This window comes from Euprymna scolopes, chromosome 30, assembly GCF_053919585.1.
Source record: "Euprymna scolopes isolate OS-2025 chromosome 30, ASM5391958v1, whole genome shotgun sequence".
In the NCBI taxonomy this organism is placed as follows: Eukaryota; Metazoa; Mollusca; class Cephalopoda; order Sepiida; family Sepiolidae; genus Euprymna; species Euprymna scolopes.
Genome location: NC_136511.1, coordinates 30,167,265 through 30,192,892, shown reverse-complemented (window position 1 = coordinate 30,192,892; position 25,628 = coordinate 30,167,265). Strand labels below are relative to the sequence as shown.

The 25,628-nt window shown below is 32.2% G+C and overlaps 1 protein-coding gene across 6 annotated transcripts in view; it reads right to left on the bottom strand.

The window, feature by feature from the left end:
- LOC145254555 (protein transport protein Sec24A-like) overlaps window positions 1-25,628 on the bottom strand; it is a 192,953-nt gene that overhangs the window by 64,504 nt on the left and 102,821 nt on the right. For all 6 annotated transcript variants that reach the window (XM_080113080.1, XM_080113081.1, XM_080113082.1 and 3 more), the window contains 4 exons: window positions 19,767-19,868; window positions 9,691-9,788; window positions 5,753-5,971; window positions 3,689-3,804 (listed from right to left, as the gene is read on the bottom strand). In XM_080113080.1, the coding sequence (XP_079969206.1) occupies window positions 3,689-3,804; window positions 5,753-5,971; window positions 9,691-9,788; window positions 19,767-19,868 (535 nt within the window). The remainder of the gene's footprint in view (window positions 1-3,688; window positions 3,805-5,752; window positions 5,972-9,690; window positions 9,789-19,766; window positions 19,869-25,628) is intronic.

The window sequence follows — 25,628 nt, the reverse complement described above, 5'->3', positions numbered from 1 at the left end:
GAGTTAATGGGGGTCGCCTATTTAATTTGCCCGAGTTTGAAAAGATAAATATTCCACATTTTTCGATCGCCGCGTGTGGATTGGGCTTTTTCGTATAAGAAAAGCAAAACGAAGCTAAAGACATCACTCCCGGTGCGATCGCTGGGAACGTCCAAAAGCGATCAGCTTTGATCAATGCAGAGTTTCTCCATATATCCGATAATTGCTATTTAATTTGGGCAATCCCCTTTTTATGGGGAGCTGGTTTCCCCCCCCCCCTCCAACATCTTGGGGAAACAAAAAAAAAAAAAAAAAAATGTAAAAAAGCTGCCCTGCAGTAAATAAAAATCTGCCCCGTAGTGAAAGTTGACCTCATTAAGTCATTAAGTACGGGCACCTGCCAATTCTTAATATTTAAATAAATTCAAACATGTTTCCGTTACTATTTCTTGGTGGCCCAGTGGTTAATGTTGCACGTTTTTTTTTTTCACACTTTAATTTCCAACTTCACCTCAAGGCTTCAGGTTTAATCCTTCATACTTACCTACCAAAACTTTTTTTTTTAATTATTTTTATCCCCCCCCCCCCGACACAAACACCCGGGCAACGATTTTTTATTATTATTTTTTTGTTTTGATTTACCCAAAACCACACACACCGCCAAACACCCGGGCAACGCCTGGTACCCCCCACTAGTCTATCTATATATATAAAAGAGAAAAGGTATGTATGTATGTATGTATGTATGTATGTAAAAGGCTTTTTTCGCTGGACTTTTCGGTCGGCTCATTCCTTCTTAAAACTTTTTATATTACGTCTAAATGATGATATATATGAATTATGAACGGGGGTCGTCTGTCTATTTAATTTGCCCGACTTTCACGCGCTATTTTTTCCAGACTTTTAGAGTGTCCTGTGTATCTTTCACTTTTCAGTATAAAAACAAGCGAAAACTGGCTTGCAGTCGCGTCATGTTTCAAGGTCACAAGGTCAAACATCACGCGACTTAAAGTTCTCGCGCCTGTTAATTTCATTTTATAAGCATTAAATTAAAAGGTTTTCCATTCCTCTTCTTTCATGGCCGAGATGGCTAGGTCCCAGGCTTTTTTTCCATTTCGTTTCCACCTCCACGTCAAAGGTTCGGGTTTCAAACCTACTCTCCTACTAAAACATTTTTCTTTTACACCTCGCCAACGTTTTTTTTAAAAACAGGGTTGTTTTGATCATTCCTCCCCTCCCCAACACACATACCTACAAACACCCGGGCCACACCGGGTACCCTCGCTAGTATATATATAAAAGCGAAAATATGTGTACGTGTGTTTGTGTGTCCGCTAAAAACTTTTGACAGACAGAACAAAAATTAACAAACTTGGTATCATATTGAAGCTCCATCATTTGCCCGAAAAATATCGAAAAATTGACCAAAGACGTTAATTTTTTCACCCCGAAATCAACAATTTTCTACAGGGGGGAGGGGGGGGGGGGCAACAAAAACCGTCCTCTCATGATGAGATCGGTTCTACGCATGCGTCAGATGACGTCATGACCTGATTTAGTTTAAATAGTTGAAGAACTGACTAAATTTCATGTACGTCGTGTTAGTTCAGTTGGTTAGAGCGTTGGTTCATTATCTAAACGTTTTGGTTTCAAATCGTGGTGTGAGATTTTTTTTTTTTTTGATTTTTTAAATTTTAATATTGAAGCAGTGTTATTGAAGCCATTTTTCATGTAACGTTCGTTTTTCGTTTGTTTTTTTACTTCGCTTATTCTTAGGTTTTCATTAACCCTCCCCCCAACCCTGATCGTATAAACACACCCAAAATCACCCGGGTACCCACCGATTTTTTAGATTTTAATATCGAAACAGGCTTATTAAGCCATTTTTCACATTTTTTTTTTTTTTTTTTTTGGTTTTAACGTTCGTTTTTCTGTTTTCCTTTTTGTTTTTTTGATTTTTACATTTAACATCGTTTGTTTGCCTTACGTTAGTTTTTTTTGTGTTTTTTTTCGATGTTTTGATTACCCCCTTTGTTCATGGAATCTACGTTTTGATTTAGGCACAGATAAGGAGTGGGGAAAATTTTCTTTCACACCTTCATGGAACAGGTTCAAACCTGCTTGCCTACTACAACTTTTTTTTTTTTTTTTTTTTTTTTTTTGCTCAACACACACACACACACACACGCACACACCTCCAAACACCCAGACAACGCCGGGCATCCAGGCTAGTAGTTCATAAAATCAAAATAGAATTCAAAGCAAAAGATTTTTTTTTTTTTTTTTTTTTAAATTAAAAATTCTTTAATAGTTCTTCATACATGAAAACTGAAAACCAAGCAACATCAAGCTAAAAATCGGAAAAAAATGGAATCGCATGTTATTTCTCCATATTTTTATGTAAACAATATAAACAAGCCATGTGTGCATGGTCCCTCTCTGGTACTGCATGTGAGATGACGGCACAAAACAATAGTGAAGAAATGATGAATGTGAGAAGTGTGAAGGGCCAACGTTGCCTCCACATTTTCGCCAAGTTTCAGAAAGATCTAATGGGTGGGATAAAAACTAATTTTTTGCAATTTTGGGGCATTTATGAACCCTTTTGAGCTCCTAAGAATGCCAAATCCCAGTGAAAATGGACAAATGGTGCAGTTTCAAACCTTAAGACATGTACATTTGAATTCAGCACCATGGAAAACCACTATATAGACATAAATATCAAGTTTTTGAGTAATACGAAAAAAGAGCTCCAAAAAGGCATGTTTTTTTAGCCATAAAAGTCCCAGAGGGATGCAAACCAGAATTTTGCCAGGGTCACTGAATTTATATTAACAATGGCCTCCACATTTTGGCAAAGTTTCAGGAAAATCTAATGGATGGATCAAATCATATGGGGGCATTTGAGCTCTTTGGAGCCCCTGTGGACACTGAATCCAAGTGTAAATGGATAACGGTGCAGTTTCAGGCCTTAACACATATATATTTGAATTGACGAATCGTGAAAAACTACTATATAGTCAGACATATCAAGTTTTTTAAGAAATATGGAAAAAAGAGCCACAAAAAGGAGTTTTTTGCACTAAAAGTCCCTAGGGATGCGAACCAGAATTTTGCCAGGCTCCCCCATACTAGGTTTTGTATTAAGAACAATAGGCTCCACATTTTGACCAAGTTTCAAAAAAATCTAATGGATGGATCAAAAGTTATGGGGCAAAATGTGTAATTTGGGACCATTTTGGGGCATTTTTTAAGCCCCTGGGAACACAGAAAAAACAATCTTTTTTTTCTGTGCACACCTATTTAATAAAATACAATTTGTGGCAAAATTTCAGGAAAAACTAATGGACGGTTATCTGGCAATCGTCCGGACACACAGACACCACTGAAAACATAGGTCCCTCTCCGATAAATCGGAGGACCAACAACACAATTTTTATAATTCTCTCAAAATCAAATAATTGATCAATTTCATGAATTTATTTTTACAGACTTGTTTAAAAAAGGTTGAACTATATATAAACTGAAATAAAATATAGAAAAAAATTCTTATATTGCAAAATCATATGATGCATCATAGAATTGAATTAGTATAAAATACTGATATAGTTAGGATAGGTGGGAATAAAATTTGCATCTTCATTCCAATATATCTTCTTTGGCAGATATAATTGATGATCGACTAATAAATTGAACGTTTGGTACTTACTCAGAACTAACATTAGATTTACTGAATTCATTAGGCAAACAGCTGGCTGGTGTCTCAACTCCTTCCACTCCAATTAACTGGCGCTGTTGCATCAGATCAATAACGTCACTGTATTCCTGAGAGAAAAAGAAACATGGATTTCCATTAGCAAACATGGCTGTGATTGAATAACACAAAACATTAACATGGTACATTTTTTTTTAAGTGACGTCACAAGACAATTTAAACAATATTTGTGGTTGCGCAAAAACACAGAACACAAAATCTAATATGCGTTTGTGAAGAGAAAATTGAGTAGATCTTGGATTTCTATTGTTTTTGTTTTTTTTAACGTTTTCAAATTTTTATCTTGATTTTTCTTGTTATATACTGAATATTTTCTAATGAATTCTTTTATTTTAAATGATTTAAAAAGTTATATAGAAGTTCCTGCTTTGAAATTTTAAGATCTTTTTTAAGACATTACATACAATGAGAAGGTAGCAAAGTGTCAGGAGAAGGAGAAATACATAGAGAGGGATAAGGAGGCACACAATATATACCAATAGGGAGTGAAAAACATCTATTGCTATTACTATTAAATCTGTGACTCACTATCTTATTTGCGGATATATTTTAATACTAATAAAACAGATCAGGAAGGGGTGGGTTAGAAACTAGGTTTTACTAGTGCTTCAGATGTCTCCTTGTGTGGATCATTTAGACTAACGCATTTCAGGTGAAAATATTACGTACTTACTGTCATGTCGAAATTTATACAAATTCCAAAAATTATGGAAAATGAATCAATCGAAAAATAATTACAAGAAAACCATATGGGGGTCTGTGCCGATTAGGGATCATTTAAAGTATGAGAACCGAGTTCTCCACTCAAGTGGACACACAGATGACCTTAAAGCAAACACAATTATTGCCCTTTAACTCTGGTAATATTAATCTTTGCCACAAGGGGGCGTTACAGTCACCTTCACTTTCAGTTTGTATCATACATTCTCTTTTTCACTGGATGTCACAACAAATGAAGCCAAACCAATGTTCGGCCTATTATCAAAAACTCACGCAAGTAATGTTACTCATTGATAATCTTTTGTTATGAACGGTCACAATAATTTGTAATTAGATGTAAATAAATTTACTTTAGTTGTAATTATATATTGGCATACTTCGTGTCTTCATTTCATGGCAAGGAAACCATGCAACTTTATTCTTCAATTTCCTACTTAATAATAGTGGGCATCTATCGCCCACTACAAAGATGTCTAACGTGGTCCATCCTCTACAAAAGTAATATATTTTAGGTGAAACATTACATACTGTTGTTGCGTTGTGTGCACTCAGTCTATATAACTGCGTGGACAAAATGGTCGCCGGACAAGTTTACCGACGAGTGTATAATTTGAATGACAACTAAAAGACTCGACTGTTTACAAAAGAACCCGAGTTTATTTTCAACAATCTTTCTTTACACTTTTGTCGGTTGTCATTGACTCCACTAGCGAGGAGAGAGAGAGTGTTGTTAGAGATAGGTGGCGTGGCGGGGGTGTTGACAGATGACAGGCTCGTTCTCTCCGCGTCGGCCACTATTCTCCCTTGAAAACCAAAACATCTTTGTTTATATTGATATCGGTCACGTTTCTCTAGCCAGCTGCGAATGTCAATTGCATTCCGATCTGGTTATGAAATATTTGTTGATATTATTTTCGATTGTAGGCCAATTTCCTTTTGTTTGTTTGGCCTTGAAACATAACCGCGTTCCAAAATGTGTGTCACTAGCTCAGGTGACGCTCGTGCGACATTCCATGTTGTCATGGTTGAAACGTGACCCTCATATCACGTTCTTGGCTTGCCTCTCCGATTTCTTCAGCCTGTCCCCTTATTATACAACACTGTCATGTCAAAATTAGTACGAAACCAAACAATTATTGAAAATGAATAACAAAAAATATAGGGTGCTTGTGAAGATTGTTTAAATTAACACATTTCAGGTGAAAACATTATTTTGTATTGATGTGTCAGGTCAAAATTAGTTTAAATTCCAACATGCAAGGGAAGTTTTTTTTTTACCTGTGTACTGAGGTTACTAAAGTTTGCATTCAAATTTGCCATGTTTCCAGAACAGTAGGGCGTGACATGTGGGGACTGTGGTTGGTTATTCATAGAGTCGCCAGAGTAGGACTGATTCATTCCAGTCGGGGGAAGTGGTGGTTGTGGAGGCATACCAGCTGTTACTGAAGAATATGTCTGAGATGGTGGGGAGGAGGCTGGTGTAGACGTCATAGAAGGCTGAAACAAGAATTGATAAATTATTTTTTTTTGTCTAATTTCTAAAGATGAGGAAGTTAGAGATAATTTAAAATGAAAACAAATTCTTCAAGAAGCAATTTAGATAGAAAGATGGCATGTTACCTGTTGAAGCGAGTTATCAATTTAAGCATAATTGTCTAAAATTGGACTTCAGCAGAGAAGAAAATATACAGAGCAAATATTTCAGAAATAAATAAGCTAATATTTATTTAAAACAATTATTTATCTAATTACTATCATAGATCAATGGCTTAAGCTGGTTTAATCAGCTCCAGCATGATATTGTACCTCACATCACTCAAACTCTTGAAATAAAGCGACAGTTTCAGAACAATACTTTTTCCTTTAAAAAAATAAAATGTAACGTAAATTTATATTCAAAATCATTAAAGAACAAAAATTAAAAATGTGTGCTGTACACACCCAAAATGAAATACAAAGTAATTTTCTTATTCAAAAATAAAACTATTTTAAAATAAATTTGATTTCTCATAATGTCCCGATGTTCAAAATAGCTTTTTAAAATCTCAAGTTTTAATTATTTCCATTGTTTTCAAGATGGCATTGAGATACTGTCGTTGTTTGTTTGGCTACAAAACTTTGATTTTCTTATCCATCTATATACCTAGAAAAGTGAAAATGTGTGTGTAAAGACACTTCTTAACCTATATACTAAACAAATTTTTGATCTACAGACTTGAAATTTGGTATATAGGGTATTCAGACATGTGAAAAACTTTTTAATCTGTTTTCATTCAGAAAACAAGATTGCTGAGAAGTAAAAATTGAAAAATTGATACGTTATGGTCATCAGATTTTTATCTGTTTGACAACTGTTCATGAATGTGCATGCATGAATCATTCATATAACAGATTACTTATGTTAAGAATAAGTAGGTTTGAAACACTTTCAAAGATCGTGTCAAGCTTTCCTAATGGTTATCGTACTTGACTCCCTGTCTAGGTTTTGGTTTCAATCTCAGCTTGAGTATTTTTTTTTTTAATTATAAGAAGCAAACTTTAGAAAAAACATAATACACACATGCACATGTTTCAGTTTATTTCCATTTTTTTTTTTTTTTTTTTTATTACTTCATTTTTTTTTTTAAGGAATTTAACATTACGTTTAATATCTACGGTATTTCTGTTCATAAGAATTTTTCATTAATTAAAATATAATATTTGTTTATTTTACAAATCAGGCATTGTTGGATGGCCTGCTAGTTTAAAAAATAAAACTACTTGATCAATTCTTATGATTTTTGGTGTAGAATATTTTATTTTCTATCATGAGTATGTACAGTATACAGATTTTTCTTTTTTTCTTTTTTTTTAATATAGTGGGAATTCTGAACAAGCTATAAAATAATCTGAAGAAAGTAGGAAGTTATATTTTTAATGATACTGTATGATATAAATAGGATCACATGGAAGACTTCACATGTAACCCTTTTTCAAAGAATCTAAACACACAAAATGGTGTTAAAAAATTAAAGGGAAAAAAAATCTAATTTTTTGTTAATTTTGAAACAAGATTTCTTATTTCTTCAAATCTGATATATTTTTTAAATAACTTTATACAAATGAATTAAAAAATTGTTAAATAAAAATCAATCATGCAGATGTACTTTTTTTAAATTTTTTACAAAATATTAAAAAAAAAATCAACTTTTAAATTAAAATATCTATATTGTAAAATAAAAAAATTATTTTTCAATAATCATTTAATACGTAATTAATATAAAATTGAAGAAATTTTTACAACAAAAAAATGGCTATCAAGAATTTTAGACAAAGGTTTATTGATCTGAAGCACCATTTATTTTTCTATGAGAATATTTGAATCAAAGAAGTTTATGAATGAATGTTTTGAATATTGACAGCAAAAAATGTAATCACTTCACAATGTTTGACATTTGAAATGTTCAATCAATATTTACAATGGATAAATTACTTATGCATGGAATGCAACAGCTGACATCGACTAAGATAAATTAAAAAAAAAATTCTTGAATGGATGAATAAATTATATCAAATATTTTGAAGAAAAATGCAAATATATAAATAAAAATTCAGAAAATAAGTTTATACAATTTTGGTTGTTGGCAGTAAATGTAAACAAAAAATATTTTTTTAAAACTTTTAAATGAAAATATGACTGAGTATAACTTATAGATTTTAAAGAAATCCTGTCATGTACACTGGTTTAAAAGTTTAGACAATCTTTTCCATTCAAAATTTTCTGTCGAGAATTGCAACAGGGTTGATTTGCTCAATCATTCTTGAAATGTTTCAAATAAGATTGACATGACACGTCAACCGATCAATTTTAGTCACAGATATGAACACAAAATAATTTGATATTCCTGTTCGCGATACGAATGATGACAATTATCATATTCAGTTTAACATCCATTCTTCATGCTGACATATGTTAAGCAGCTTTAACAAATTGACCTCCTAACTAACTTATTTCTGGTCAAGTCTTTATTTGTCCATCTTTCTCTCAAATCCACCCTTATCTCTTCCTCCCATGTTTTCCTTGGCCTACCCTTGAAAACTGACTAATACCTCAACATTGCTAGATCTGCTAACCGAAGAACTCGCATCCATTTTTTTTAATATGACCGGTAAGTCTCAGACAACAGTATCGAGCAGCATCACTCCATTGAGATAACAAATAAGCAGGACATCACCACTATGAAAGTCAAGCTTCCAAAACCTGGACAAGTCATCAAATGTGAGTTTGCCAATAACATAGAATTGGAGTAAAGACATACCCAATATTCGAAAGTAGTGCTTTCACTATTTTCCAGTGAAAAAACTCTTGCCGGTGAAGAGCTTGTAAGATTTAACAGTGACAAAACGAACAAAGTTTCCCTCATTTCCCACAGCTGTGCAGATTTAATCTTGTCTTCAAGACTAACATTACACATTTATTACTCTCCTCATTTCTTTCCATACATCATATGTCCTCAATCCTCTGTTAAAATCTTGCGTTGTTTGATCAACTTAACACTTAAAATTTTGGGAAAGGATTTATATTTCCTTCATTGTGTAAATGAAAAAAGATATTTGGTTCTTGTCCAAAATTCTCCTTACTTTAAAAAACAAAAATAAAAAAAAAATCTGTATGATGTACGTACATGACAGAACCAAAATGTCATATTCCAAAAATCACATGAATCGATCAAGTAACTAAGAAAATCAAATTTTATGAGTAAGCAAAATGGGACTGTCTCATATCACCATCTTGAAGAAACGAGCAAATAGCTTTACAATTCAGCCTTGTAATGTCTACAGTTTTCCATTAATCATTTAAAATAGCTTTAAAATTATTTTCTTTAGAAAAATAAAAACTACTTGATCAATTTACATGATTTTTGGAACATGATCTTTTGGTTCCATCACAGATGCCTACATCATTAAGATACTTTTTTGTTTTGTTATTTTTTAATATAGGGAAATTTAGGATAACCAACAAATGCCCCCCCCCCCGTAAATCTTTTACGGAGACTTAAGATTTTATCAAGTGCAGATTTTATTTTTGATGTTCAATTCTAATGAATCTCCTCTGCTTAATCAAAAGAATTTGAGACAATTCATTCAAATTATCTTTTCTATTTTTATTTGACTTTTTATTAACATTTTGCACTTATCAATATTTTTTTATAAACACGTATTAAAAGACAATTTACCATCTGAGGATATTGGCGTTTACCAGTAATTCCTCCCTGCTTGGGCGGAGGTCCAGGCAATCCCTGGGGAGGTGCTGCAGGTAGACCTTGTGGCACCACTGCAAATTCACAAAACAGATTCATATTTAAAACAAAAACAAAACCTAAAAAGAAAAACACTAGACAATTTAATGCAAAGTGCTAGAATATAACCGTGTGTGTGTGTGTGTGTATTAGTGTTGGAATGATTAATTGGAATTGGGAAAATAAGAATTTTTGTGGGTATCAGAATTGTAAAAATGTGTACTTATTTTCTGATGTGAAAAATGATTCCTTTAATGCATAGGATATTGAACCCAAAAAGGAAAATATTTCAAAGCAAAACCTGGAAAAATCATGGATTACATAGAAAAATGTGAGTATGAAAAGTAATATGGTTAAGATTAAGCTCAAGAAAAGTAAAAGGACTATTTGTTAAAACTGGAAAAGAAAAAGACGAGACATTCTAGTCAAAAATATAATAAATTTATAACTTAAAATATTGCAGCATTAAGAATTTATATATGTTAAATTGAACATTTAAAATAACTCTTAATGTTACAATATTTTAAGTTAAGGCAAGTGCTCGGCTGAGCTCCATTCTATGGTCCCCCCTTGCCAAACTTTCACAAGAAACACCCGTCTAGCAGAAAACACTATCACTAATTTCCCCTACTCTTTATCTGTGCCTAAACCTAAACGTAGATTCCATGCGCAAAGCTTCTTTCTTAGAACTGCACGCCTATGGAATTGTCTTCCGTTTTTCTGCTTTCCAGCTGACTACAATATGGTTGTCTTCAAGTCTAACATAAACAAGTTTTTGATGAGCTATTCCATATAAGTTAACAAATTTACCGAATCTCCAATACTAATGATTACTATATTGTCCAATTTCTACTGTACACTCTTTTACTCTTATCCTTGAGTGGCCTCTTAGCCTTGATAAGTGGTGATGTCTATGTAAAAAAAAAAAAGTTATAAATTTATATTTTTTTACTAGAATTAGCAATACCACACTATTTTTTTTCTTTAGATTGAATAGACTCAAATCAAGCATTATCGAAAAGAGCATAAAAACAAAGAAATATTATCTTTAGTTTTTTTTTTTTTTAAATCGGCCCATTAGAACTGGAGTTATGGCCATTCAAAGTATCAAAAAATATGTGGTTCACTGGACATTTTGTCTTAAATCAGTCCTATTCAAATGCATTTAAGCTTGTGACTGAAAATGGTAGGAAATTTGCACAATTTACAGACTAACCCATCTTTAAAAAGCTTTTCATTTTAACAGCTATAAGTAGAAGCATCATAAAAGCAGTTAAAAAAACGGGAAGTAAGACTTTATTATCATGCAAATATTATTCTGATGGACATTATCATTTGTCATCATTACACTGTGAAAAATCCAAGATGGCAACCAGGAAATCCAAGATGGCCACCACAACATGATTCAAAGAAATTAACAAAATATGGCTTGTAGCATATCAAATGAAAGGAAATTTTGTACAGATTACAATTATGTTTTCAAGTTCATTAAACTAATTAGGATGATTAAATTTCATTTTAACGGCTTCAAGTACCCGTAACAATTATCAGGTTAGTTTCTACCACTATTTTGTATAATTTTTTATTTTTAAATCATTGTCGAGATTTCAAGAGACATTGCGGACATTTTTTTTTTCTTATTCTCATGTAACGCTTGGTACTACTTATTTTTTTAAACAGAATAAACATTTACAACACCAAAAATTTATCGAGATAGGTAGAAGAGTAACTTGCCTTTGGTAACATTTATTTGTTATGTGTTTTCTGACCACGTTTTTTTATACCTCTGTGGATTTTAAAACAAAGCCAATAAAAGTTATTGTTTTACTTAACTTGATAAGTGGTTTGTGTGTTTTAACTCGTTTAAAAGTGTGGTTATTGTCAGTTATTCTCTTTCAAAGAATTTATTAAAAATATTCTTTTTCCTGTCCATAATTAAAAACTTGTTTTAATACTAACAATTAAATGAATACTTAGGTTCGTAAATTAGTTGACGAACACTTTGTTTACAGATTTTTTGTGCATGTCACGACGCACAATAATTCTCATATTTATATGCATTTGTCACTATTTCTGTCAACTCGTGCATAAGTTTTTATCAAATTCTTTTCAAATTTTAGGACAAAAGAAATTAATATATATTCACTATTAAATAGCATTTGAACAGTTTTTATCTTCACTTATCTTTGTGCTACAAAGCGTCAACTTTTAGATATTCTAACTTTGGATGAAAGACATACATGTGTTCAAATTCCGTAGAAAAGACAATCCTTTTCTCTGATTAGTTAAAAAAAAAAAAAAAAAAAAAAAAACTAGAAACGTCGTCGACAGGTACAACTTCCGTTTTGAGTATTTATGTGAACACACCCCGACCGCTTATTTGCAAGTGATCTACCACCAATGGGCATGCTATGCTGGCATGTTTTGTCGTTAATGTCAGATTTAAATAGCGATTTCTTAGAGTATACAAAGAACAACAAAAAATATTAAAATACCATTTTAAAGTAAATTTTATTGTGAATCCAGTTATACAAGTTTTATTTTGATGGAGGTAGGAGAAATGTACTTATTACTGATTTAAAGACAGAGTGTCAAATTAAGTAGCAGTGTGCGCCTTGTAAAGAGCTGAAAGTTATAGTTTCTGGTATTGCTATTAGGCTTTTGGCAGGGTATGGCATGATGGCCTCCTCAGGAAAATCAGATCATATGGTATCACTAGATGAATACTTAGCATAATTAAATCCTTCTTAAGAGAAGAATCCAGGTTATCCTTGATGGTTGTACATTTAAACAATATGATATAAATGCAGGAGTACCTCAGGGGTTCATCCTTAGACCTTTATTATTCCTAATATTCATAAATGATTTCCTGATAAAATTGTCTCTGAAATGGGTATATTTGCTGATGATATCACACTCTATAACAGGCATGAGAAGGAAAATCCAATGAACACATATCTTAGAAAATGACAGAAACACTAGAAAAGACCTCCAAGTTGTAGTGGAAAAGGGATATAAATGAGTGATCACATTCAATGCTGCCAAGACTAAGTTGGTTTCCTTCAATAATTACAAGAATCCTTCTCAACCATCAATGGCTAAAGATACATTACCTAAAAGTACTTCTTTTAAACTTCTCGGCCTAACATTCACAGGGAACAGGATTTGTAACAGATACATTGAGAGCATTGCCAGGGCTGCTGTGAAGAAAGTAGGTTCTCTACTGTGCTAGAAAGCTACTTACACCTGAAAGTATCCTGTACCTCTATAAGGCCATCATTTGCCCACGTATGGAGTATTGTTGTCATATTTGGGCTGGTGCATCTGCTACTAGTTTCTCACTCCTGAACCAGGTTCAAAAGAGTCACCAACCTGATAGGTCCTGAACTGTCATCTAAGCTTCAACCTCTATCCCATCGACGAAACGTTGCATCCCTCTGCCTGTTCTACAAGTATTTTAATGGTGAATGATCCAACGAACTACATGCACTTATACCCCCTAGATGTAAATACCTCCAACAAACAGCAAAATCTCATCCCTTCACAGTAGTGATTTCTAAGTGCAATAAAGCCTTTTACTCCAATAGTTTCTTCCCCAGTTCCTGCTAGACTTTGGAACTCCCTTCCGGGATTCTGCTTTCCCAACTGTACTGACATGCAGAAGTTCAAGTGTAATGTGAACAGACATCTTGCTGCTCATCTCCCTACATAGTATCCCTGCAACTTATGCCCCCGATAGTAGTAAACGGATAAGATATTTTATGAAATATTGAAATTAGAATCCCAGAAGAATTTTCATTTGTTTTTCAAAGCAGTTAAACTTAGAAGAAACTTGAAGCCAACAACGTATAACCCCTTTTTTTTAACAAATTATTTTTTAAATAGATCATTTGTGCAAATTAAATTAACTTTTGTAGTTTTGCTATTATTATTTAATAATTTGAATTCCTGTTAACAGTTAAAAAAGACAAAAGAAAAATAGTTTTGATGTGTGCAGTGTTTAACTGTAAGAGAATTAGTTTTAAAACTTGAAAAATATTTTAGAAGTAATGATAGCAGCATCGGATCAGGCTGATTACCCAAACCAAATTGACGCTTTCCTCCACCAGTCTATCTTCCATGGCCTTAGGAAGATCTTCAAATTGTAAGCCAGTGTCTTCTGTCAATAAGTTTGTGTATGTCTTGATAGGCCTTCTTACTTTAGTGGTTCCCTGTTTAAAATCCTACAGTATTACATCACCAACAACCTCATTTTTTCTTCTGTAGCAATATCCGACATATTGCGTTCTTTCTCTTATTATTGAAGAGATCCTGGGCAGATAATGGTTGGGCGTGTCTTCCAGTTTAAGTTTAACACTGCCTGGAGTATTCTAGCGTAAGTTCCATCTAACTTACAAGTTTTTTGGGGTTTTTTTTTTACTGAGAGTCCATCCTGGAGAACCATAAAGCAACACTATCTCCACCGTGGCTTTAAAAGAGTTTTTCTGTTCCAAGAGGGCAGATTTCCATATAACTTTCAGCGGATTAAGTGCACTCCAAGCCTTGACTATTCTTTTTCGTTAAATGCGAGATAATCAAAGTTATCTACTTGTTTGAGTGGTGTTCTACCTAGTGTTTCAATTGGATCGGTTTGATGGAAGGACATATATTGTTTTAGTTGTGCTTGTATGACGTAGAGGTCAACATATTTAGAATGAGTTTACAAACAGTTTGGGAGTGCGAGTGAATTCTGCAACAATTAACAACAGTTTACAGCAGAATGTGGCTTAGAGCAGATGGGAAAATAAATTAAAGCATCTGCCGAATATAACCTTGACAGATAACTAAGATGTGGATATCTGTGTCTAGATGGTCGATTGTATCACACACACACACACACACACACACATATATATATATATATATATATAATAAAATAAATAGTTATTGATTTTAAACTACCATTAAAGCTATAATCTATAGATCACTCCCACAAGTATGTTTTTTATGTTTGAGAAAATATCTGCATATTTAAATATGTTTTTACGATAATCGGGAAAAAAAAAATGGCAACTTTATACTTAAATATTTAGAGATTTTATAAAGAATCTGAATCAGGGAAAAATATTAGCATCATCTCATCACTAATACTATATCTGGTCAGGTTTCCCTTATCACACTGCGTGCACAGGTCTGATACATTCTTCCCTTTTTAAATTTTGGAAATTTGTTCTTTTGTGAATGTACGTTAGAAGTTAAGATCAACAGATTAAATAAACAGAAATATGCTGCTTGATCACACACGATACAATCACAGAAGATTATCTGTCAGACAGCTAATATTTGAATGTAAGTATTTAAAATAGGTTCTACTTTTAAACTGAAACCATGTGGTTCCCCCCCCCCCCGATTCAGATTCTTTATAAAGTCTCTAAAGATTTAACTATAAAGTTGCCATTTTTTTTATTGGAGGAGGAGAGGGGGATTAATTTAAGACAGACATCCATAAATGAGTAAAATAGAAAAAGAAACAAAAAAATTTGTGAGTTTGAACACATATACAGTGTCAAAAGGAACATTTGAAAAAGACTAGACAGTGTGAGTTGCATATACACAGTTGGTTTAGGTATTATTAGACTGGACTAATATTCAGGTGAGCTAGAGAAACATAAGATTATAGTTTATTAAGCTCACCCATAACTGAAAATATGATTTTCATAAATAAAAACATTAATGCAAGTGGTTTTCTTTGTAACAATAGCACGAGGAAGATCAGGTGTTCATGTCTTTTTCCCAATAATGCAAGGAATGCAATAGTGCATTTTCTTGCATATAAGAAAAACATGTTCAAAATTAAAATTATACACACGTATACATTATCAGAAATTTTTATACAACTTATTTAAAAAAATTTACTTAAAAATAAAATGAATATAATGAAATACAGTATAAAATGTTAGAAACTTTTATACAACTTATTTTTTTTTAAAAATAAAATTACTTTAAAAAATTACTTACAAAAGATAGGATTATATATAAGCACAAGTGTTGATAATTGTTTACAAAAATATATTTGTTTTTATGGGATTTTCTATTACATTTTAATAAAAAAAACAAAAAAAATAAGTTTCGTTTTTATAAAGAAAAGCATTAAGCAATTAATGGGAAGGATTAATGGGAATTCCTAGACATTACAACATAAATCTAGTAAGTATGAATTGTTGAGTTATCTCCCTTTGTTTCTTAACATTTCTTCCAAAATGTGTCACTTCTCAGTTATGAAATTTGGTTTCCTTATTTAATAAAACTACTTGACCAATTTATGTGATTTTTGGAATATGATATTTTCCTTTCATCAAAGGTACATACATCATACAGATTTTTCTTTATTTTTATTTTGAATATAAGGGGGATTCTGAATCAAAATCATTTTAAGAGAACAAAGAATGTCTAAAAAATATCCTTTTTATTTTCTAATATCAAGAAAATAAATCAAATATTTTAGTGAAATATGAGACAGATTTTAACAGAGTCGGAAGGTACAACGCTCAATTTCTACAATTCAAAAATATCTAACTCAGACTTATTTTAAAGTCTCCTAATTAAACTTGATTCTTCAGTGACTAAACAAATCCAACTTCAACAAAAACTTTCAATTCCGTTGAACCTTGGATTTTAATGAATAATATGGCATAACTTTATTTTGTGATATTTTCTTTTTTGTTTCAAAGAAAAATCAGTCAGTTAACGTACTAACTTCTGGTGTGGATGCTACCCGAAGCGGTAACAAGGCAAAACACTTCCTTTGCTTTTTCCTCATGCATATATCTCCCATGTACTCTTCTTTTTATTACGTTTTAACACTTTTTTTATTATTTATAATCATCGAAATTACATTATCCAGTTTTATTTAGTTTACCACTAATCTTTCTTTTTATGTAAAACTGATGTTCCATCTATTATATAAAAAGTGGTTGGCTGTGTTTCCATCTAAAACTCAGAGGCTATTAATGATACACTTATAAACCATACATATATTCTGCTTTAGTATCACCTAAGCAAGGTTTTGGTAAACAATGTATGGTTCTCGTCAAGAATTTCCTTTATATTAAAAACAAACATTTTAAAAAATCTGTATGATGTATGTACCCATGATGAAATGAAAATATATTCCAAATTCACATAAATTAATCAAGTAGTTTTATTTTTATAAAGAAAATCATTTTTAACTGATCAATGGGAACTCTTAGGCATAACAACATAGATTTCACAAGTTTGAATTATTGTTGAACTATCTCCCTTTATCTCTTGAGATTGTTTTCAAAATGGCGGATAAGATAGTCACTCCTTGGTTTCTCATAAAATTTGATTTTTTTTTTATTTAAAAATAAAACTAATGTTGAATTTACATGATTGTTGGAATCTATACTCCTATAAATTCGTTTTTCTTTTGTGTGTATTGATATTCATATTAAAAACCTTGTTTTCTACTTATTTAAAAAGAAAATACAATTTTCTTATATACGAGTTGTGGAATTGTATTCACTAGCCAAAGATCTAGATAATTTGCATATTCTTTTAAACCTTCATTTTAATTAATTCCCTATTAGTTGCTTCGGCTTTCTAATGGGATAATCATCTTTAGTTAACTGTTACGTGTAATTATATTCATGCAGATATTCTACATGATTTATACTTGCATAATATTTACGTAAAAAGTTTATAGTAAACACAAAATTGTTTCCATGTATATTTATGTATTTTTGCTTAACAAATTTTGCCTACCACACTCCTCCTAGAGTTTTTGGTCTACAGACATGAAACTTCATATATAAGGTATTTGAATCCATGCAAAACTTTATATTTGGGTTTTAGCCCGGAAAAACCAGTGTAAAAGTGTGAAAATTTTTTTAAAAAATGAAATTTGCCAGGTGAAGGTCGAACGCCAGCATTACGAATACAATGTAGTAGCTATTGGTTCATGTTTTAATTTTTAGCCTTGCAGTAAACACATTTTCATAGCCCAGTCATTGACGGCAGAGGCAAAATAAATCGTGAGCTGAACGTTTTGGTTTCGATTCTCGGTGGTGGAGCATAAGTCTTTTTTTAATACTTTTTAAATCATTACTATATATTGTATCCAATCAATCTATCTATTTATCTATCAAAGTGAACGTGCTTGTGTATCTGTGTGTCTGCGTGTACATTTCCCTACGCAATAACTTTGTGATTTGTTTTTGGCCAAAAATTTGACTGTTAAGGGGTCAAAGTGCAATGATTTGACTTTTGAGAACTCTACCAAACTCCTCCGACAATTTTGGGTCTAAACACTTGAAATTTTAGATATAGGTTCCTTGAACATGGATCCAACTTAATAACTTGATTTGAGCCCAAAACCAATTTTAAGGGGTCATAATAGGAGTCAAAGTTAAAAACTATTTGACCTCTGCAGTCTCTACCAAGTTACTCAGACAATTTCTGGTCTAAACATTTGAAATTTTACATAAAGGGTATTCAGAGATAGGGCAAGCTTTTTCATCGGTTTTGGTCAAAAATTTTTAGGTACCAATATATAAATGTATGTATGTGTGTTTGCATGTCTGCCTAAAACTTTCGACAGATTTTACTAGATTTTTAAAGTTCGACCTTTCATACGAAAAATTGGCTAAAAACATTAATATCTCCACCTTCAACTGGGCACTTTTCTACAGGGGGGGGTTTACTTTTTCGCCGATATTTCTGAAAGTTATCCTCTCCTTTCGATTGTTTAGCCTAAATGTTAACATAATTCACTTCAGGTTTGGTGGAGGTCGTAACCACAAAGGCGTCAGGCACCCCCCCTTCTTTTCCTCCTTTGCGGTACGGGTTCAAGCCTGCCTTCCTACTACCACTTTTTTTTTTTTTTTTTTGCTCAACAGACATATATAAACACCCTGGCAATGCCGGGCTGAAAATGCTAGTATATTTATATTTTATCATGGATGTATACATCATACACATTTTTCTCATATGGGGAAATTCTGAACAAGAACCAATTCATGTAATATTCAACCATTTGAGGTCAATAGAGACAAAATTAGAGTCCAATAATATTTGTTCAATTCCAAAAAAAAAAAAAAAAATGAAAAGCTCTACAAATATTTTTTTAGTTATTTTGTCTAAATCAATTAAAATTGAAAATTATAAAAATTAAAAATGATATATAGGGAATCCGGAGTAAAAAGGATCATTATTCACTCCCAAGTAATGCAGATTGGCCCTATTAGTTTAATGTAAATGACTGATTGCTTTTCATTATTTCATAATAAACTCATTACATAACCAGATTACATTAATTCACAATGATATAATTTATTCATGAAAAAAAAAAAACAAAAAAAAAAAAGAAAAGATTTGTTTTTTTCAATATTTTTAATATCTTGTAAGCATAATTTTCATCTACTTTTAAAATTTTTTTTCTGTAAATAATTCTTTTTGATAAAATGACGAAAAATGTGGAAAAAATTGGTGAAAAATTGTTTTGTTTTTTTTCTTTAATATCAATTAAATGCACAATGTTTTGTAAGTAATTATGGATGTATTCACTTTCTGTAGCATAGAGTTTTTGTGCCAAATACAAAAGAGTTTTGAATACATGTAAAATGGTTTTATTCATAAGTTAAAAAATAAGAAAATTGATAAGAAATGGTGTTTTGCATATTTAAAAAATAATTTTTTTTAAACTTAGTTCATAAGAAATGGTGTGATGTTAGAAAGTCATTTAAGAGTTTTTCCACTTAACATAAGGGGATTTTTTTTCATAAAGTCATGATGTAAATCTGAAATTAATGGTAATAGAATTTAGGGTGATGTATTTGCTTTCTACACAAAGGAGTTTAATAAATGTAATCCTTAATTTTTAATCAATTTTTTTATAATCTTCAATCAATTGTTTTATATCAATAGAGAAAGAAAACTGTAATAACCTAATATATTTCTGCAGTTGAATGAATAGGAGGGAGGGGAGGCATATAAAAAAAATATGGTTTACTTACTTGGTTGTTGTTGCCCTCCACATGTGAACTGACCTTCTAGTGCATCATACGATTGATTGGCAATAGGAGAGGGAGCCCGGGATGATTTCTGTGAAGGAGGTCCTGCAAAAACAAGATAAATTAAAGATGAAAATGTTTTTAAAACATAATTCTTTTATCCAGAATCTAAATTTATTTTTTTAAAAAAAGTTTCCACAAATAGCTCGACAAATTCATGAAAGAAATATTTGTTAAAGATTGGAAAACAAGTTTAGAAATTATAGTTAATGATAGTTATATGCTTAAATTTTTTTTTTTTCATTAAAAGTTGAAATCATTGATTGAAATAAAAGCCGAATGTTTACATCATACTTAAATCTGACAAAAATTTGAATGTCACACATTGATTGAAACGGTCAAAATTAAATGCTGATGAGAATTAAGAAAAACATTGCAAAATTCTTTATTCTAGTTTTTTTTTTTTTTTTTTTTTTTTTACTTGTTTATGAATTAAAAATAAAACTTGTTTCCCAGTTCATAAAATACTGTTGATAAATACTAAGAAAAATTTTTGGATAAATATTTTTTAAAAATTTTTAAAGAAAAAAAGTGCCTGAACTGTGTGATTACATAGAAACTCTTAATGTTAAATTATTTTATTATAGGTTTTGTATAATATATTAAGTTCATATTTAATGTACACATGAAGCGTTAAGGGAATGTGATTGACACAGTTTGATCCCAGTATCTGTTGTGACTAACAAACTAATTGATTTAGTCATATGTAATGATGAAATTTTCATTATAAAATTCTTTGAGAAAATTTTTTTAATCCATTACGATTGGTATATACAGAGTATGTTTCAATTAAATGATTAACATATGTGTGTGTGTGTATATAAGTTTATTCCAGAAGCAATTTCAAAGATTTTTGTGTAATGTTTTTTGTTTGGATTTTTTTTTTTTAGACTAAAATTGTATCACAATCCATGGAAACTTTTTTGTAAAAAAAATTTTTTAAAAAGAAAGCAAATAATATAAAAAAAAATGAAAATGTGCAGCAGTTTAAAAAAAAAAAAAAATGAGTTAAATGAGAAATATTTGATCACTTAGAACCAAATGTTAATTCGGACATTTGCCTTAAAGTGCAAACGCAAGAAAAGAGAGTTGGGAAAGTAAACAAAGGATGACGCAGGGAGGAAGAGCAAAGTTTTAACATGCTGCTTTCAAGAATGGATTAATTCTTTCAAATGATTTTTTTTTTTATTTAACATTAATTTTTTTTAAAGGTGTTACTAAGTTAAGGTGATGTTTTTCATTTTAAAACTATAGTTAAAATCCTAACAAGTTCGGCCTTTAATTTTTTTTGATGCACCTACGAGGGGTGTGCAATAAGTAATGCCCCTGACCCACTTTCAGTTGTCTGATCTAGCTGAAATTTTGCATGTGCAATGATTTATATCTCTACAGGTTATGTGGCAAATTACAGCTCTGAACTAATTGTGGTTTTTGTTTTACAGGTGTTTGAACTGAGTCAGGTGTGAAATGGAGCCTGTTGAATGTCGAGCAGTGATCCTGTTTTTGTATTTGAAAGGACGCACACCACAGGACACTTCTGATGAAATGAAAGAAACCCATGGTGATAATGCCCCATCATATGATCTTGTAAAATGCTGGCATCGTGAATTCAAACATGGTCGGAAGTCTGTGGAAACGCTCCCCCCCCTTCTGCCATTGATGAGGCACCTGTCCGTCAAGTTGAGGCTGCCATTTTGGAAGATCGGCGCATTACTATTCGCCAAATAGCCCAAGATGTCAAGATTAGTACAGGGTCTGTGGAAACTATCATTCATGACAATTTGCATATGCATAAGGTGTCTGTCAGATGGATTCCCAGGTTGCTCACACCATTCCAGAAGCGAGAACACGTAGAGTGCTCGAACATGAATTTGGAGATGTGCCAAGAAGAGGAGTCAAAGTTTTTCAAAAGACTGATTACACAGTATAGAACCTGGGTCCATCACTATGATCCAGAGACCAAAGCCCAGTCAATGCAGTGGAAGCACTTGGACTCACCACCTCCAAAGACGGCAAGGGTGAAGCCCCCACTGGCAAGGTTATGCTCAGTCTTCTGGGACCAGGACGGAGTAGTGAGAACAGATTTCCTGGCAAAGGGTACCACAATTACAGGAGCCTATAATGCTTTACTTTTGAGGAAATTAAGAGAAGCTATCAAAATCAAGAGGCGGGGCAAGATCAGCAAAGGTACCCTCCTCCTGCAGGACAACGCTCCGGTCCACAACTCGCATGTCGCCTGACCAGAAGCACGGGCGTGTGGTTATGAAATCCTTCCCCATCCTCCCAACTCTCCTGACCTTGCACCCTCTGACTTTAACCTCTTCCCAGCCATGAAGATGTTTTTGAAAGGAAAGCGTTTTCCAGATGATGCAGCCTTGATTTCTGAAGTCACGTCATGGTTGGAGGACCAACCTGGGGTGTTCTACAAAAACGGTATCCAGAGCTGCATCAAACGATGGGAGAAATGTATAACTCTGGGTGGTTCCTATGTAGAGAAAGACTAATAACTGTACCAAGCTTCGTTGCTCTACTGCTATGGGAAGTGGGTCAGGGGAATTACTTATTGCATGCCCCTCGTAAGCATTTCTATGAGAGACTTCCTCATGTTGCAGTTTTAAATATCATTTTCAATTATATTATCCCAATGATGCTGGGTTAAACAGACTGAGAGGGAAAGATAACAAAATACCAAAGTCTTATGTATGATATGAAAAAAAACTCATTCCAGTAATTATAGGAGCAACTTGACTTGTGAAAAAATTCGAAAACTGGCAAATATATCCGGTGAACCAAATGCAAGAGATTCAAACATTGGGAAAATTAGAATCATTTGTGTAAATAAAAATAAGAGTAAATTTGACAAATTCATAGTTTGTAAAAATCACATTTTCACAACTATTTAACAGAGATACAATTTACACTTACACTAGTAAAATATTTTTTTTGCTAGATTTATTTTAATCATACTAGTGTACCTATGCCATAAAAAAAAAAATGACAGGATATTCTTTTTCATTGCATAATTCAGTAACACAAGTGTTTTGTTTTGGGTTGTTGTTTTTTTTTTGCTAATATTAAACGTAATGTAACACTTGAATATTCGTAAATGTAAAAAAAAAATAGCATTATGAAAAAAAAAAACGATTAAAGAAGTAAATTCCTAGAACTTACATAATTGGAAGAAAAAAAATGATCATGTTTTTGTTTCAATTAAAAAAATAATATTTCAAGTCAGCTACTGCTGATGCTTGTGTTTACTTCAATATTTACTGAATGATATACTGTATTATTATCTAAGTTATTTATTACTATAATTTATTTTTATAGTGCGATCATGAAATTTGAAAGGCAACAAAAAACAGCAAGCATAAATCAGTAACACCATTTTTTTTTTTTTTTTTTTTTTTTTTTTTACAAATGAAGTAATGAATAAAATAAAATGCGTAAATTTGTCAATGAGAAAAAAATTAACAAAAAGAGAATTATTGATTTGTTGATACTTTAAGTGGGAAGTTTCAGTGAACCATTTCATTTTCCCATCAGCTGAGAACACACAATATGTTCCTGAATTTTTTAGATGAGGAGTGGTTATTCATATTATTTGGATTAATCAGACTACTGTTCCCATCTTGAGTGTCATTTTCACATTTCGATCGATGTAACCTCCGACCTTCTTCGGGTGTATCATGTTAAACTAGGAAATTTGGACAAAATTTCGAATGAAACCCTTTACTTCACGGGGGTAGCATGCTCTTGTTTCATTAGCTATGACTGGATAGAGGTCATAAGTAATTCGCAGTTGTATTTTTCAGTCGCCCACATTGAGAATTGAACCTTCCACCTTCAAGAGAATATCAATTTTAGGCAATGGACAATTCCATTCTTTACATTATATGGATGGTGGAAGTTGAAGCTTAAATACTGTCCAGTGAAAGTTGGCTTTTGGTATGCAGATGACAAACTCCTAACCAGTATGGGTAATCAGTACATCTAGGAACGATAATTTGTGGTTCTTTTTCCACCATGAACTGTATAGTTAGAGGGCTAGAATTCACATGGTCTAGTAATGTTTGAACATCTTCCTGATGCGCTTTCATGGTGATTTTTGTTATAGCTTTTCATTAAATCTTAATGTTTTAGAATTTAACTCCAACTTTATATAAATTGGCATGTTGGTTGTAATAATAGCTTCGGTATGACTCTGAAATTTGGGTTGGATTGATTCAAGAGTTCAGCAGTTAGTCAAAAAACGTTATCAGATGAAATACAGTTGTCACATCTGAACAGGTGTCACATGGAGGACTTCTCTTTTGACTTCAAAATTGGGCAAATATTTTCTCTTCCCTGCAACCACTTTTATGTAGAAGAGATATATTGCTCATCTCTATTGCTATTTCCATGGAAATGGTTCTTCTTCATAAGATATTCACTACTAAAGGTCATCCCTCTACCACAATAATAAAATACTTTCTCTCTGCATGTATCTAACATCAGGCAGAACTTTATGGGTCAAACTTTTCTTTTACAAGGATTTCCGGTTTGTGGCATAACTGCTTCTCTGCTGATTATAAGGTGGTAGTAGGATCACCCCCTTAACCAATCCCTTTTAAAGAGAAGGCTTTGCTGGTTTGATCTTGCTGTGTGCCACAACTCAGAAGAGTTCATCCCCAAAATAATAGCTCCAGAACCATTCCAACATTGAAGAGGTCAATTCAAAATGTGGTTATACACCATCAAAACAGACGTCAAACTAGCTCAAATCAAATCTACGGGTTCGTTGCTGATCCCAAAACTGGTTACATATCATTATCTTAGACACTATGGACTATTGTGCATGGTCTGCATTTATCTGAGATGCTGTGTGTTCTACAGGGTCAGTCTGGATGAATTTTGCCTTAAGTACAAAGTGGTAATCTTGAAATCCAATGTCTTATAGCATTTATGTTGGTCTGTCACAAATTTCAAAAAACATCTCTAAACGTGTACACGAAATGAATGCATCTGGATAGACCTTTCCATGTCTTTGTATGCTGCATTTTGGCATTTCTACACAAACTTTGTTCGAAAAATCTTATCTATATTGATAGAAATCCATCAGCTATTCCCACTTTTTTTCACCAAAACCCACAAGATAACATTTGGTAATTAAGGAAAAGGTTTAAATCAATATTATTTGTTTGATCTGATAGTTTTTATTTTTAAACCAGCATGTTAAAAGAAACAAATCCCAATGTGTTTTTCCTTAAAAAAGATTAAAAGAGACATACGAAAAAGAGGAGAAGTTAGTTTGTTTTATACCCAATGTGATTGGTTAAGATTAGTTGAAGAGAAAGGAAAAATGAAATTAAAATCAAAAACGTCCACTCATTCTGTCCAATGGAATTTCCATGAACAAAGTTTCTTTTCAAAAACTTCATATCTAATCCATTACCACAGGACTGCTTCCTTGTTAGCTACAAAATGGTCATCTAATATTTTTCATAAACAGTCTTCATAAAATAATGAAAATTTCTTCATTCATCATTTTCAAATCCTCTCATAATATTCATTATTCAACTGACAATCTATTCATCTCATTATGCCTCATCCGTAAGTGACTTTTGGTCTTAATAAGTAGCGACTTAGTAAAACATACTTATATGTGTGTGTGTGTGTGTGTGTGTGTGTGTGTGTGTGTGTGTGTATATATATATATATATATATAAATGACAAAAGTATATTCCAATTTTCAAGATGCTGTCCTGTTTACCGTTTATTCTTTTAAACATGTTAAAATGTTCAATCCTTGACAGCACCTGTTTTGTA